General features: G+C 36.7%; 1 protein-coding gene across 8 annotated transcripts in view; it reads left to right on the forward strand.

The window, feature by feature from the left end:
• CDH12 (cadherin 12) overlaps positions 1 to 15,385 on the forward strand; it is a 1,193,543-nt gene that overhangs the window by 1,078,995 nt on the left and 99,163 nt on the right. For 7 of the 8 annotated variants that reach the window (XM_061393824.1, XM_061393826.1, XM_061393825.1 and 4 more), the window contains one exon: positions 2,344 to 2,463. The exons of the other annotated variant lie outside the window; for it this stretch is intronic. In XM_061393824.1, the coding sequence (XP_061249808.1) occupies positions 2,344 to 2,463 (120 nt within the window). The remainder of the gene's footprint in view (positions 1 to 2,343; positions 2,464 to 15,385) is intronic. 8 annotated transcript variants of the gene reach the window in all.

Consider the following 15,385-nt stretch of genomic DNA (forward strand, 5'->3'; position numbering starts at 1 on the left):
TGTCTCTGCTTTTTAACTGATGTCTAGCTTGGTCATAAATTTTCTTCCAAGGAGCAAAGCATCTTTTAATTTCATGGCTGCAGTCACCATCTGCAGTGATTTTTGAGCCCATGAAAATAAGGTCTGTCACTGTTTCCACTGTTTCCCCATCTATTTGTCATGAAGTGATGGGACCAGATTTCATGATCTTAGTTTTCTGAATGTTGAGCTTTAAGCCAGCTTTTTAACTCTCCTCTTTCACTTTCATCAATATGATCTTTAGTTCCTCTTTGCTTTCTGCTATTGATATTTTTCTTGGCAATCTTGATTCCAGCTTGTGCTTCATCCAGCCCAGTGTTTCTCATGATGCAATCTGCATATAAATTTAATAGGCAGGGTGACAATATATAGCCTTGAAGTACTCTTTTCCCTATTTGGACCCAGTCTGTTGTTCCAGGTCCAGTTCTAACTGTTGCTTCCTGACCTGCATACATGTTTCTTAAAAGGCAGGTCAGGTGGTCTGGTATTCCCATCTCTCAGAATTTTCCAGAGTTCATTTTGATACACACAGTCAAAGACTTTGGCATAGTCAATAAAGCAGAAATAGATGTTTTTTCTGGAACTCTCTTGCTTTTTTGATGATCCAGTGGATGTTGGCAATTTGATCTATGGTTCTTCTGCCTTTTCTAAATCCCACTTAAACATCTGGAAGTTCACAGTTCACATATTGTTGAAGCCTGGCTTGGAGATTTTTGAGCATTACTTTACTAGCATGTGAGATGAATGCAATTGTGCAGTAGTTTGAGCATTCTTTGGCATTGCCTTTCTTTGGGCAATTGAATTACAATCATTCTTTGGCGTTAGATTTTCTTAAAGTTTCCCAGTATCAGCGATCACTTAGAGTAATTAAACCTTGAGGCATAAAGGTGCTTCTCTAGATACTATTGCAATTATTTCTGGTTCCTCACTTTCTCAAATATTCTCTCCTAATTAAAGGCTTCCTAAACAAGTGTGTAAATGTTGATTTTTAAATTGCAATTGCAAATTACTTATACCCTCTAAAGTTCAAGAAGCCTTAAACCTTTTAGTTCTTCTTTGATATCCTAATCATGCAATTAAACACCTACAGTAAGCAGATGAGCTAATGTAAGCATAGTCATGTTTTCTTTGGTGTACAAATCAATAAAGCTACTGCAGTGACTTTCAGGTCTGTGATGGCACTACTGGAAATGATACCTATTTAAAAGAGTTATTATTTGCACTGAGTTCAGTTCAGTTGCTCAGTCATGTCCGACTCTTTGTGACCCAATGAACCACAGCAGACCAGGCCTCCCTGTCCATCACCAACTCCTGGAGTCCACCCAAACCCATGTCCATCAAGTCGGTGATGCCATCCAACCATCTCATCCTCTGTTGTCCCCTTCTCCTCCTGCTCTCAATCTTTCCCAGCATCAGGGTCTTTTCCAATGAGTCAGCTCTTCTCATCAGGTGGCCAAAGTATTGGAGTTTCAGCTTTAACATCAGTCCTTCCAATGAACACTCAGGACTGATCTCCTTTAGGATGGACTGGTTGGAGCTCCTTGAGGTCCAAGGGACTCTCAAGGGTCTTCTCCAACACCACAGTTCAAAAGCATCAATTCTTCTGCACTCAGCTTTCTTTATAGTCCAACTCTCACATCCATACATGACCACTGGAAAAACCATAGCCTTGAATGGTCGGACCTTTGTTGGCAAAGTACTGTCTCTGCTTTTTAATATGCTGTCTAGGTTGGTCATAACTTTCCTTTCAAGGAGTAAGCGTCTTTTAATTTCATGGCTGCAATCACCATCTGCAGTGATTTTGAAGCCCAGAAAAATAAAGTCAACCACTGTTTCCCCTGTTTCCCCATCTATTTCCCATGAAGTGATGGGACCAGATGCCATGATCTTTATTTTCTGAATGTTAAGCTTTAAGCCAACTTTTTCACTCTCCTCTTTCACTAAGAGAAGGCTCTTTAGTTCTTCTTCACTTTCTGCCATAAGGGTGGTGTCATCTGCATATCTGAGGTTATTGATATATTTCCTGGCAATCTTGATTCCAGCTTGTGCTTCCTCCATCCCAGCGTTTCTCATGATGTACTCTGCATATAAGTTAAATAAGTAGGGTGACAATATACAGCCTTGACATACTCCTCATTTCCAGTAATAGCTAATATTGTTGCTCAACATTTTGGTTATAATAGTTGAGTTACTCTCAGTGTCTTCTTACACTCACAGATTAAAAGAATGCCAAAGTCCAAAGGAAAAAGGAGTCCAGATGATAAAAGACATACCCTTGAGCTCTCTACAACAAAGTTGCTAGAGTCATATTGTCTTATTTTCCAGGTGCATATGTTCTCCAAGTCAAGGCCACGGATGCTGATGACCCAACCTATGGAAACAGTGCCAGAGTCGTTTACAGCATTCTTCAGGGACAACCTTATTTCTCTATTGATCCCAAGACAGGTAAAATTTTTATTAGAGACAACATTATCACTGCCCTTTCAAATATTTAAACTTTAATTAAATCTTGGCATGGGAACTTGCCTCTTCTAACACCTCAATAAAGATTCAGTGTGCTGACTATCAAGCAAAGAAGATCAGATCTTACCTTGCTGCTACAGAGCTATTTCCTTCAGATAGAAACTGATATAAAAATAAATCTTTTTACACATATATGCCAAGTCCAAATTTGTTAGGAATTCTCTCTTAATTTACTTTAAATTTTCAAAAGGCTAGGAATATTTTTTGTTTGTTTGCTTCTTCTAGCTAAAATAGCTTTTTTTATTTCATTTTTTATTGGTTGAGTTCAATTATATTCAATTTGGGGGCCAAATCAACTCAAGATTATGAAATTTCTATTCTCTTTATCAAGGGTTATGGATGGTGACTTTGGATAAATATAGATTTATGCTTCTACTAGGGGAAAGGAGAGGGCTGCCAAACTTGAAACCCCAAGATCACTATTTTTTCTGCTCTGTGTTTTTTAATTCAGTCTCATTTTTAAGTCAAACTGTTGAAATTCCAGTTTTCAAAGAAGAAATATTTTCAGTATAGGTACTGAGGAAACTTTGTGGTGTTTATTGTTGTTTACCTTTGGAAAGTTTGTATATTTGTAGAAAAAAAAGGAAAAATTGCTGATAAAAAGTTTAAGAAAGTTGTTTATGATGTTATGATGCTCCATAGGAATTAAGAAGGTTTGTACAATACGTCAAATGTATAGACAAATAATGAGATTATCAAAGATACTATCTATCCTTTTTTGAGATTGAAACATTATGGGTTATTTTTTTCTGATACAATTATGTTTGGAAAAATCTAACAGAAATAGAATTAAGAACATCATGTCTCTTAGATCACTTCAACCTTTGAGAAGCACTTCTCACAGACAGAGAGCATGAGAGATAAAGAAAGGAAGGTGTATAGACATGGTGAGAAGGAAAGTTTTTAGTATTAGGCTAAACTTACTGAGTTGTATGATTATAGAGAAGATGAGTTTATATACTCAGAATAAATGTGGCAGGAGAAAAATTAAATATTTAATATTGGCAAAATAACTATAGATGGAGGTAATATCCCATGAAAAAAACACAAAATATGAAGATGAATTGAAGCATAAATCATGGGTGCAGAGTATAATTGCTCTGATCAAATTAATACTGAACAGACAATTATATGAATCAAATAGTTGCCTCCTCTTGACTTGTTCAATATCAAATTTAGATAAATTCTAATGTCTTCTGAAAGCATCATTTTACAGAAGAGTATATATATATATATATTCATCACAAGGCTTTTCTAATTGTGTATTTATATTTTTATATGAGGCCTTTTATTTAGAACTGAAGGTGAAACAATTCTGGCGTGAACTATGGAATAGATTTTTTGAAGCATTGATTTTCACTGGAGACAGAAGGCTTGATACTAACAATGCCCCAGACCACTAGACAGGAAAAGGGTGGATGGTGAAGCACTTCATTAATAGAATGATAACTAGTTCTTCATGCACAGAAACCATTAAGGAGACTTTTTGTCAAATTTATCACCTTGTGGTAGATCAGAATAAATCAAAAATCAAGGGTAATTGCAATTTCTCAGAAATAGCCTCCATTTGTTCCAGCCATATAGCTTCCTTTTATGATTCCTTTTGCTGTTGTGTAATAAAATGCATGAAAAACTAATACTATCTAAAAATTTACACATTTGACTATAGAAAACTGTTTAAAATAATTTCTAAGTAAAGAGCCTCATCAAAAATTCTGGTACCTAAATATTTATGAACAGATAAATATAATCATTTACTATTCATTTGGAATGATAAAAGTTTTACATTCTCATTGATATTGCTGCTTGACAAACATCCTTTGCATCTCTATCCAATATACAAATAAGGCCAGTTTATTTATAAATGATATAAATTGATGCATTCTATGAAATAAGTCCCCAAATGATAGTTCTTTTTAAAATTGGCTAATTTGGTAATTCTATGGCTTATCCGACTCCAGTACTTTTGCCTGGAAAATCCCGTGGACAGAGGAGCCTGGTAGGCTGCAGTCCATGGGGTCGCTAAGAGTCGGACATGACTGAGCGACTTCACTTTCACTTTTCACTTTCATGCATTGGAGAAGGAAATGGCAACCCACTCTAGTGTTCTTGCCTGGAAAATCCCAGGGACGTGGAAGCCTGGTGGGCTGCTTTCTATGGGGTCGCACAGAGTTGGACACGACTGAAGCGACTTAGCAGCAGTAGCAGCAGCATGGCTTACCTAAGAGATTGTTCACTGTGATTAACATTTGCATGCATTCATGTATATACCTCAAATGATTATTAAATATTTTTAAAAATCTAAAAGGTATATGGATTTATAAACATCAAATAATATTGATCCTTGTTATATTTAGCATATATTAAACACTAAAATATTTGTCATATTGATACACTTTTATATTATATACACTATAGGCTTAATATTTATTATATATTAGAAAAATATGTATAATCTATAAAACAGTAAATGAGAGGCATTGTAATATTTTATTTGATGCATGAATTTGACAGGTTAAATGTTTCCATAGTATGGATAAATTATTTTATTTAGGAAAACAAATGTTATTATAAATAATTGATCTCATGACAATTTGCATTTATAATTCTTCTGAAGTATTTGAATTTTTCTCTAAATGATTTCAAAATCTAGTCTGAGTTGGATAACTAGATATTGCTATTTTGTGTATCATGTGGTGAAATGTTGATTTTTCTAAATAATCTCAGGTCTACCTGAGAAAGCATTATAAGACTATTTTAGCTCAACATATTCTAAAATTCATCAACTTTAAATTGTTTATCATGGTAACATATACATTAACAGAAAATTTACTATTTTAACCATTTAAGTGTACTATTCAGTGACATTATGAATGTTCACACTGTGTAAACATCACCACCAGCCATCTTTAGGAATTTGTTATCAATGTCTTTTTGTTTATGTGCACTGTCAGAAAGTGTCTTTGTAAGACTTTGCTATGTATTTAATGTGCATTTTGAGAAACCACATGAAAACAACTGAGTGAGAATGGGGTTGCAAGCCTGAGTTATTTTCTGTTTTCTTATACCCACTATCCAAAGATTTCATGCTCTGTGTTTCTGTCCTTGCTTCTGTTTGGGAAATTTGATAAAATACTGAGAGAACTGACACTTTCTCAAGACTTTTCCTCTTTCAGTTCCATTTGCACATTTTGTTGAGAGATTATTCTCTTTAAGCCTACTTCCTAAATAAATCCTCCTCCACCCTGACTGATATTTATGTTTTTCAGTCTTAAAAAATGCATTAGTGTTTTAAAGCCCCATACTAAAATTAAAGCATGTGTCAGACTTTATTTTGAATTAATTCTTTATATAAACTACAATATACATATTTACACTGTTTCATGACTTGAACATGCCTTTGATTTTAAATCAGAGAAAAGTCTTACAGGATTCAGACATTTCAGTCAGTGCTTGTGAAAAACAGATTTTTTTTTTTTTTACAAGAGTGAAATTGGAAATAGACAATTATTAAGATTAACCAGCATATGCTGTTACCTGTTTTGTAATAATTTGCATATGTACAGTAAATCACATGATTAAAAATATACTGCAGACAATGGTTTCCTTGTATTCTGCCTTGTCACACTTTATGAGAACTCTGTGTGAACTCTATTTGCCCTATTTTAGAAACCATGGAATGCACAAATCAGCAGATAGAAATAATACTGTTTGGCCTTGAAAGGAAAATACTCCAGGGGTATGTCTTTAGGAAGTTGTGGAGCTGTTGTATAGAAGAGGAACTAGCTGTATTCTGTGCTGCACAAGAGTAAAAGGACTATCAGTGGCTGGCAGGCATTACAGGAAAAAGGATTTTGGTTTCATTAACAACAACAAAAAAAGATGTTAATACTTGTCCATAAATAAGAGGCACAAACACCTCAAGAGATGGTGAACTTCACATTACTGGAAGTGTTAAAGCAGGTAATGAGTGATAAGGTGCTGGATTTTAGTATTAATTCCTTGATACATATTTATCTATAACCAATGGCCTAGCAGGTTCTGTGTGCCAGGATTCTGAGATGAATCAAGTCGATCCTCAAATAGATCCCCATCTATCTGAAGGAGGTCATCATGTCCTCAGAAAATTACATTTGGGTTTCCTAGGATACAATTCTATGATACATAGTGTGACTCCTGGGCACTAGATATAGGCTGATGAGAGGGGAAATTTCCTTGCGGAAAAAAAAAAAAAAAAAAAAAAAAACTTTTTGGGAAGTGACTTCTAAATCTTAAAGAATAGTTAAGGCATGTTATAGATGCAAAGTTGGACCATACAAACTTCAAATTTTCTCCTCAATATAAGCTGATAACTCTTCTTATCCTCAAAATACATTATTGGCAACATTTTTTTTTAATTATACACCTTATCTGTGTGGTCATGGACACGACATTTATAATAAAGTTGAAGAATAAGCTAGCTTTTAAAAAAATTCATTGCAGAAGCAATAGAAAACTAATTCAGTGTAGAATTTTGGATAGAATGACCAATACAGTCCTCTGAAGATGACTTTGATGACAGATATGAAAAAAGTAGAATAGCTACTTCATGGTTTGTTGTTTAGTTACCAAGTTGAACCCAGCACTTTTGCAACCCCCTGGACTGTAGCCTGCCAGGCTCCTCTGTCCATGGGATTTCCCAGGCAAGAATACTGGAGCGTGTTGCCATTTCCTTCTCCAGGGGATCTCCCGGACCCAGAACTCAAACCTGTGTCTCCTGCATTGACAGGGAGATTCTTTACCACTAAGGTACCTGGTCAATAAAGCAGAAACAGATGTTTATCTGGAACTCTATTGTTTATTTGATGATCCAGCAGATGTTCATAATTTGATCTCTGGTTCTTCTGCCTTTTCTAAAACCAGCTTGAACATCTGGAAGTTCATGATTCACATATTGCTGAAGCCTGGCTTGGAGAATTTTGAGCATTACTTTACCAGTGTGTGAGATGAGTGCAATTGTGTGGTACTTGAGCATTCTTTGGCATTGCCTTTCTTTGGGATTAGAATAAAAACTGACCTTTTCCAGTCCTGTGGCCACTGCTGAGTTTGCCAAATTTGCTGGCATATGGAGTGCAGCACTTTCACAGCATCATCTTTTAAGATTTGAAATAGCTCAACTGGAATTCCATCACCTCCATTAGCTTTATTCATAGTGATGCTTCCTAAGGCCCACTTGGCTTCACATTCCACGAAGTCTGGCTCTAGGTGAATGATCACACCATCGTAAATTATCTAGGTCATGAAGATCTTTTTTGTATAGTTCTTCTGTGTATTCTTGCCACCTCTTCTTAATATCTTCAGCTTCTGTTAGGTCTATACCATTTCTGTCCTTTATTGAGCCCATCTTTGCATGAAATGTTCCCTTGATATTTCTAATTTTCTTGAAGAGACCTCTAGTCTTTCCCATTATATTGTATGTTCAAGCTGGTTTTACAAAAGGCACAGGAACTAGAGATCAACTTGCTATAATCCGCTGGATCATAGAGAAAGCAAGAGAGTTCCAGAAAAACATCTATTTCTGCTTATTGACTATGCCAAAGCCTTTGACTGTGTGGATCACAATAAACTGTGGGAAATTCTGAAAGAGATGGGAATACCAGACCACCTGACCTGCCTCTTGAGAAACCCGTATGCAGTTCAGGAAGCAAGAGTTAGAACTGGACATGGAACAACAGACTGGTTCCAAATAGGAAAAGGAGTACATCAGGGCTGTACATATTCACCCTGCTTATTTAACTTATATGCAGACTGCATCATGAGAAACACTAGGATGGAGGAAGCACAAGCTGGAATCAAGATTGCCAGGAAAAAATATCAATAACCTCAGATATGCAGATGACACCACCTTTATGGCAGAAAATGAAGAACTAAAGAGCCTCTTGATGAAAGTGAAAGAGGAGAGTGAAAAAGTTGGCTTAAAGCTCAACATTCAGAAAACAAAGATCATGTCATCTGGTCCCATCACTTCTTGGGAAATAGATGGGGAAACAGTGGAAACAGTGGGTGACTTTATTTTACTGGGCTCCAAAATCACTGCAGATGGTGACTGCAGCCATGAAATTAAAAGATGCTTACTCCTTGGAAGGAGAGTTATGACCAACCTAGACAGCATATTAAAAAGCAGAGACTACTTTGTCAACAAATGTCCGTGTAGTCAAGGCTATGTTTTTTCCAGTAGTGACGTATGGATGTGAGAGTTGGACTATAAAGAAAGCGGAGTGCAGAAGAATTGATGCTTTTGAACTGTGGTGTTGGAGAACATTTTTGGGCATCCCTTGGACTGCAAGGAGATCCAATGAGTCCATCCTAAGGGGGATGAATCCTGGGTGTTCATTGGTAGGACTGATGTAGAAGCTGAAACTCGAATACTTTGGCCCCGTGATGCGAAGCGCTGACTCATTTGAAAAGACCCTGATGGTGGAAAGATTGAGGGCAGGAGAAGGGGACGACAGAGGATGAGATGGTTGGATAGCATCACTGACTTGATGCACATGAGTTTGAGTGAACTCCGGGAGTTGGTGATGGACAGGGAGGCCTGGCGTGCTGCAGTTCATGGGGTCGCAAAGAGTCAGACACGACTGTCTGAACTGAACTGAACTGAAGTTACCTGGGAAGCCCTATTCATCTTGGAAAGAAATTTCCACCAGAGGGAAAGGATGTTGTAAGCTCTTCTGAACAAAAGAGGGAGTTGTAAAAGATAAGATCAGAGAGTTAAGTGAGAAAGTGAAGATTATCTGAGATCTTCAATCTGAGTGACCTGCACTGTCTCTGAGCATCTCCTGTAGGAAGGGTTCTACACTTCACACTCCTTCACACTCAGACCTCACCTTCCTGGCAGCTTTTTTTTTTTTTTTTTTGCCATGATCTTAGGTTTTTTATTTTATTTTAATTAAATTTGTTTATTTTAATTGGAGGCTAATTACTTTACAATTTTTTATTGATTTTGCCATACATCAACATGAATCCACCATGCGTGTACACGTGTTCCCCATCCTGAACCCCCTCCCATCTCCCTCCCCATACCATCCCTCTGGGTAATCCCAGTGCACCAGCCCCGAGCATCCTGTATCATGCATCGAACCTAGACCTGTGTTTCCTTTCACATGTGATATTATACATGTTTCAATGACATTCTCCCAAATCATCCCACTCTCACCCTCTCCCACAGAGTCCATAAGACTGTTCTATACATCTGTGTCTTTTTTGCTGTCTCACATACAGGGTTATCATTACCATCTTTCTAAATTCCATATATATGTGTTAGTAAACTGTATTGGTGTTTTTCTTTTTGGCTTACTTCACTCTGTATAATAGGCTCCAGTTTCATCCACCTCATTAGACCTGATTCAAATGTCTTCTTTTTAATGGCTGAGTAATACCAGACACCTGACTTGCCTCTTGAGAAATCTATATGCAGGTCAGGAAGCAACAGTTAGAACTGGACATGGAAAAACAGACTGGTTCCAAAGAGGAAAAGGAGTACGTCAAGGCTGTGTATTGTCACCCTGCTTATTTAACTTATATGCAGAGTACATCATGAGAAACGCTGGGCTGGAAGAAACACAAGCTGGAATCAAGATTGCCAGGAGAAATATCAATAACCTCAGATATGCAGATGACACCACCCTTATGTCAGAAAGTGAAGAGGAACTAAAAAGTCTCTTGATGAAAGTGAAAGAGGAGAGTGAAAAAGTTGGCTTAAAGCTCAATATTCAGAAAACTAAGATCATGGCATCTGGTCCCATCACTTCATGGGAAATAGATTGGGAAACAGTGAATACAGTGTCAGACTTTATTTTTGTGGGCTCCAAACTCACTGCAGATAGTGGTTTCAGCCATGAAATTAAAAGACACTTATTCCTTGGAAGGAAAGTTATGACCAACCTAGATAGCATATTGAAAAGCAGAGACATTACTTTGCCAACAAAGGTCCGTCTAGTCAAGGCTATGGTTTTTCCAGTAGTCATATATGGATGTGAGAGTTGGACTGTGAAGAAAGCTGAGCGCCGAAGAATTGATGCTTTTGAACTGTGGTGTTGGAGAAGACTCTTGAGAGTTCCTTGGACTGCAATGAGATCCAACCGGTTCATCCTAAAGGAGATCAGTTCTGGGTGTTCTTTGGAAGGAATGATGCTAAAGCTGAAACTCCAGCACTTTGGCCACCTCATGTGAAGAGTTGACTCATTGGAAAAGACTCTGATGCTGGGAGGGATTAGGGGCAGGAGGAGAAGGGGACGACAGAGGATGAGATGGCTGGGTGGCATCACTGACTTGATGGACGTGAGTCTGAGTGAACTCCGGGAGTTGGTGATGAACAGGGAGGCCTGGCATGCTGCGATTCATAGGGTCACAGAGTCAGACACGACTGAGTGACTGAACTGAACTGAATACTCCACTGTGTATATGTACCACAGCTTTCTTATCCATTGGTCTGCTGATGGACATCTAGGTTGCTTCCATGTCCTGGCTATTATAAACAGTGCTACGATGAACATTGGGATACACGTGTCCCTTCAATTCTGATTTCCTCGGTGTGTATGCCTAGCAGTGGGATTGCTGGGATGTATGGCAGTTCTATTTCCAGTTTTTTAAGGAATCTCCACACTGTTCTCCATAGTGGCTGTACTAGTTTGCATTCCCACCAACAGTGTAAGAGGGTTCCCTTTTCTCCACACCCTCTCCGGTATTTATTGTTTGTAGACTTTTGGACAGCAGCCATTCTGACTGGTGTGAAATGGTACCTCATTGTGATTGTGATTTGCATTTCTCTGATAATGATTTAATTTGAGCATCTTTTCATGTGTTTGTTAGCCATCGGTATGTCTTCTTTGGAGAAATGTCTTTTTAGTTCTTTGGCCCATTTTTTGATTGGGTCATTTATTTTTCTGGAATTGAGCTGGAGGAGTTGCTTGTATATTTTTGAGATTAGTTGTTTGTCAGTTGCTTCATTTGCTATTATTGTCTCCCATTCTGAAGGCTGTCTTTTCACCTTGCTTATAGTTTTTTTGTTGTTGTTGTTGTTGTGCAGAAGTTTTCTATTTTAATTAGGTCCCATTTGTTTATTTTTGCTTTTATTTCCAATATTCTGGGAGGTGGGTCATAGAGGATCCTGTTGTGATTTATGTCAGAGAGTGTTTTACCTATGTTTTCCTCTAGGAGTTTTATAGTTTCTGGTCTTAAGTTTAGATCTTTAATCCATTTTGCATTTATTTTTGTGTATGGTGTTTGAAAATGTTCTAGTTTCATTCTTTTACAAGTGGTTGACCAGTTTTCCCAGCACCACTTGTTAAAGAGATTGTCTTTTCTCCAGTATATATTCTTGCCTCCTTTGTCAAAGATAAGGTTTCCATAGGTGCATGGATTTATCTCTGGGCTTTCTATTTTGTTCCATTGATCTATATTTCTGTCTTTGTGCCAGTACCATACAGTCTTGAAGACTGTGGCTTTGTAGTAGAGCCTGAAGTTAGGCAGCTTGATTCTTTCAGTTCCATTCTTCTTTCTCAAGATTGCTTTGGCTATTTGATGTTTTTTGTATTTCCATAAAAAATTGTGAAATTATTTGTTCTAGCTCTGTGAAAAATACCATTGGTAGCTTGATAGGGATTGCACTGAATCTATAGATTGCTTTGGGTAGTATACTCATTTTCACTATATTGATTCTTCTGATCCATGAACATGATCTATTTCTCCATCTATTAGTTTCCTCTTTGATTTCTTTCACCAGTTTTTATAGTTTTCTATATGTAGGTCTTTTGTTTCTTTAGGTAGATATATTCCTAAGTATTTTATTCTTTTCATTGCAATGGTGAGTGGAATTGCTTCCTTAATTTCTCTTTCGATTTTCTCATTATTAATGTATAGTAATGCAAGGGATTTCTGTGTGTTGATTTTATATCCTGCAACTTTACTATATTCACTGATTAGCTCTAGTAATTTTCTGATGGAGTCTTTAGGGTTTTCTATATAGAGGACCATGTCGTCTGCAAACAGTGAGAGTTTTACTTCTTTTCCGATCTGGATTCCTTTTATTTCTTTTTATTCTCTGATTGCTATGGTCAAAACTTCCAAAACTATGTTGAATAGTAGTGGCAAAAGTGGGCACCCTTGTCTTGTTCCTGACTTTAGGGGAAATGCTTTCAATTTTTCACCATTGAGGATAATGTTTGCTGTGGGTTTGTCATATATAGCTTTTATTATGTTGAGGTATGTTCCTCCTATTCCTGCTTTCTGGAGAGTTTTTTTAATCATAAATGGATGTTGAATTTTGTCAAAGGCTTTCTCTGCATCTATTGAGATAATCATACGGCTTTTATTTTTTAATTTGTTAATGTGGTGTATTACATTGATTGATTTGTGGATATTGAAGAATCTTTGCATCCCTGGGATAAAGTTCACTTGGTCATGATGTATGATTTTTTAATATGTTGTTGGATTCTGATTGCTAGAATTTTATTAAGGATTTTTGCATCTATGTTCATCAGTGATATTGGCCTGTAGTTTTCTTTTTTTTGTGGCATCTTTATCAGGTTTTGGTATTAGGGTGATGGTGGCCTCATAGAATGAGTTTGGAAGTTTACCTTCTGTGCAATTTTCTGTAAGAGTTTGGGTAGGATAGGTGTTAGCTCTTCTCTAAATTTTTGGTAGAATTCAGCTATGAAGCCGTCTGGACCTGGGCTTTTGTTTGCTGGAAGATTTTTGATTACAGTTTCAATTTCCGTGCTTTTGATGGGTCTGTTAAGATTTTCTATTTCTTCCTGGTTTGGTTTTGGAAAGTTGTACTTTTGTAATAATTTGTCCACTTATTCCATGTTGTCCATTTTATTGGCATACAATTGCTGATAATAGTCTCTTATGATCCTTTGTATTTCTGTGATTGTCTTTTGTGATCTCTCCATTTTCATTTCTAATTTTACTGATTTGATTTTTCTCCCTTTGTTTCTTGATGAGTCTGGCTAATGGTTTGTCAATTTTATTGATCCTCTCAAAGAACAGCTTTTGAGTTCGTTGATTTTTGCTATGGTCTCTTTTGTTTCTTTTGCATTTATTTCTGCCCTAATTTTTAAGATTTCTTTCCTTCTACTAACCCTGGGGTTCTTCATTTCTTCCTTGTCTAGTTGCTTTAGGTGTAGAGTTAGGTTATTTATTTGACTTTTTTCTTGTTTCTTGAGGTATGCCTGTATTGCTATAAACCTTCCCCTTAGCACTGCTTTTACAGTGTCCCACAGGTTTTGGGTTGTTGTGTTTTCATTTCATTTGTTTCTATGCATATTTTAATTTCTTTTTTGATTTCTTCTGTGATTTGTTGGTTATTCAGCAGCATGATGTTCAGCCTCCATATGTTGGAATTTTTAATAGTTTTTCTCCTTTAATTGAGATCTAATCTTACTGCATTGTGGTCAGAAAAGATGCTTGGAATGATTTCAATTTTTTTGAATTTACCAAGGCTAGATTTATGTCCCTGGATGTGATCTGTCCTAGAGAAGGTTCTGTGTGCTCTTGAGAAAAACGTGAAATTCATTGTTTTGGGGTGAAATGTCCTATAGATATGAATTAGGTCTAACTGGTCTATTGTAGCATTTAAAGTTTGTGTTTCCTAGTTAATTTTCTGTTTAGTTGATCTATCCATAGGTATGAGTGGGGTATTAAAGTCTCCCAGTATTATTGTGTTATTGTTAATTTCCCCTTTCATACTTGTTAGCATTTGTCTTACATATTACAGTGCTCCTATGTCACATGCATATATATTTATAATTGTTTCATCTTCTTCTTGGATTGATCCTTTGATCATTATGTAGTATCCTTCTTTGTCTCTTTCCACAGCCTTTGTTTTAAACTCTATTTTATCTGATATGAGTATTGCTACTCTTGCTTTCTTTTGGTCTGTATTTGTGTGGAGTGTCTTTTTCCAGCCCTTTACTTTCAGTCCGTATGTGTCCCTTGTTTTGAGGTGAGTCTCTTGTAGACAACATATATAGGGGTCTTGTTTTTGTATCCATTCATACAGTCTTTGTCTTTTGGTTGGGGCATTCAACCCATTTATGTTTAAGGTAATTATTGATAAGTATGATCCTGTTGCCATTTACTTTATTGTTTTGGGTTTGAGTTTATACACCCTTTTTGTGTTTCTTATCTAGAGAAGATCCTTTAGCATTTGTTGGGGAGTTGGTTTGGTGGTGCTGAATTCTCTCAGCTTTTGCTTGTCTGTAAAGCTTTTTATTTCTCCTTCGTATTTGAATGAGATCCTTGCTGGGTACAGTAATCTGGGCTGTAGGTTATTTTCTTTCATCACTTGAAGTATGTCTTGCCATTCCCTCCTGGTCTGAAGAGTTTCTATTGAAAGATCAGCTGTTATCCTTATGGGAATCCCCTTGGGTATTATTTGTTGTTTTTCCCTTGCTGCTTTTAATATTTGTTCTTTGTGTTTGATCTTTGTTAATTTGATTAATATGTGTCTTGGGATGTTTCGCCTTGGGTTTATCCTATTTGGGACTCTCTGAATTTCTTGGACTTGGGTGATAATTTCCTTCCCCATTTTAGGGAAGTTTTCAACTATTATCTCAAGTATTTTCTCATGGTCTTTCTTTTTGTCTTCTTCTTCTGGGACTCCTTTGATTCGAATGTTGGGGTGTTTAACATTGTCCAGAGGTCTCTGAGATTGTCCTCATTTCTTTTAATTCGTTTTTCTTTTTTCCTCTCTGATTCATTTGTTTCTACCATTATATCTTCTACCTCACTAATCCTATCTTCTGCCTCTGTTATTCTAGTATTTTTTTCCCTCCAGAGTGTTTTTTGATATCATTTATTG

This window comes from Bos javanicus, chromosome 20 (assembly GCF_032452875.1).
Source record: "Bos javanicus breed banteng chromosome 20, ARS-OSU_banteng_1.0, whole genome shotgun sequence".
Taxonomy (NCBI): Eukaryota; Metazoa; Chordata; class Mammalia; order Artiodactyla; family Bovidae; genus Bos; species Bos javanicus.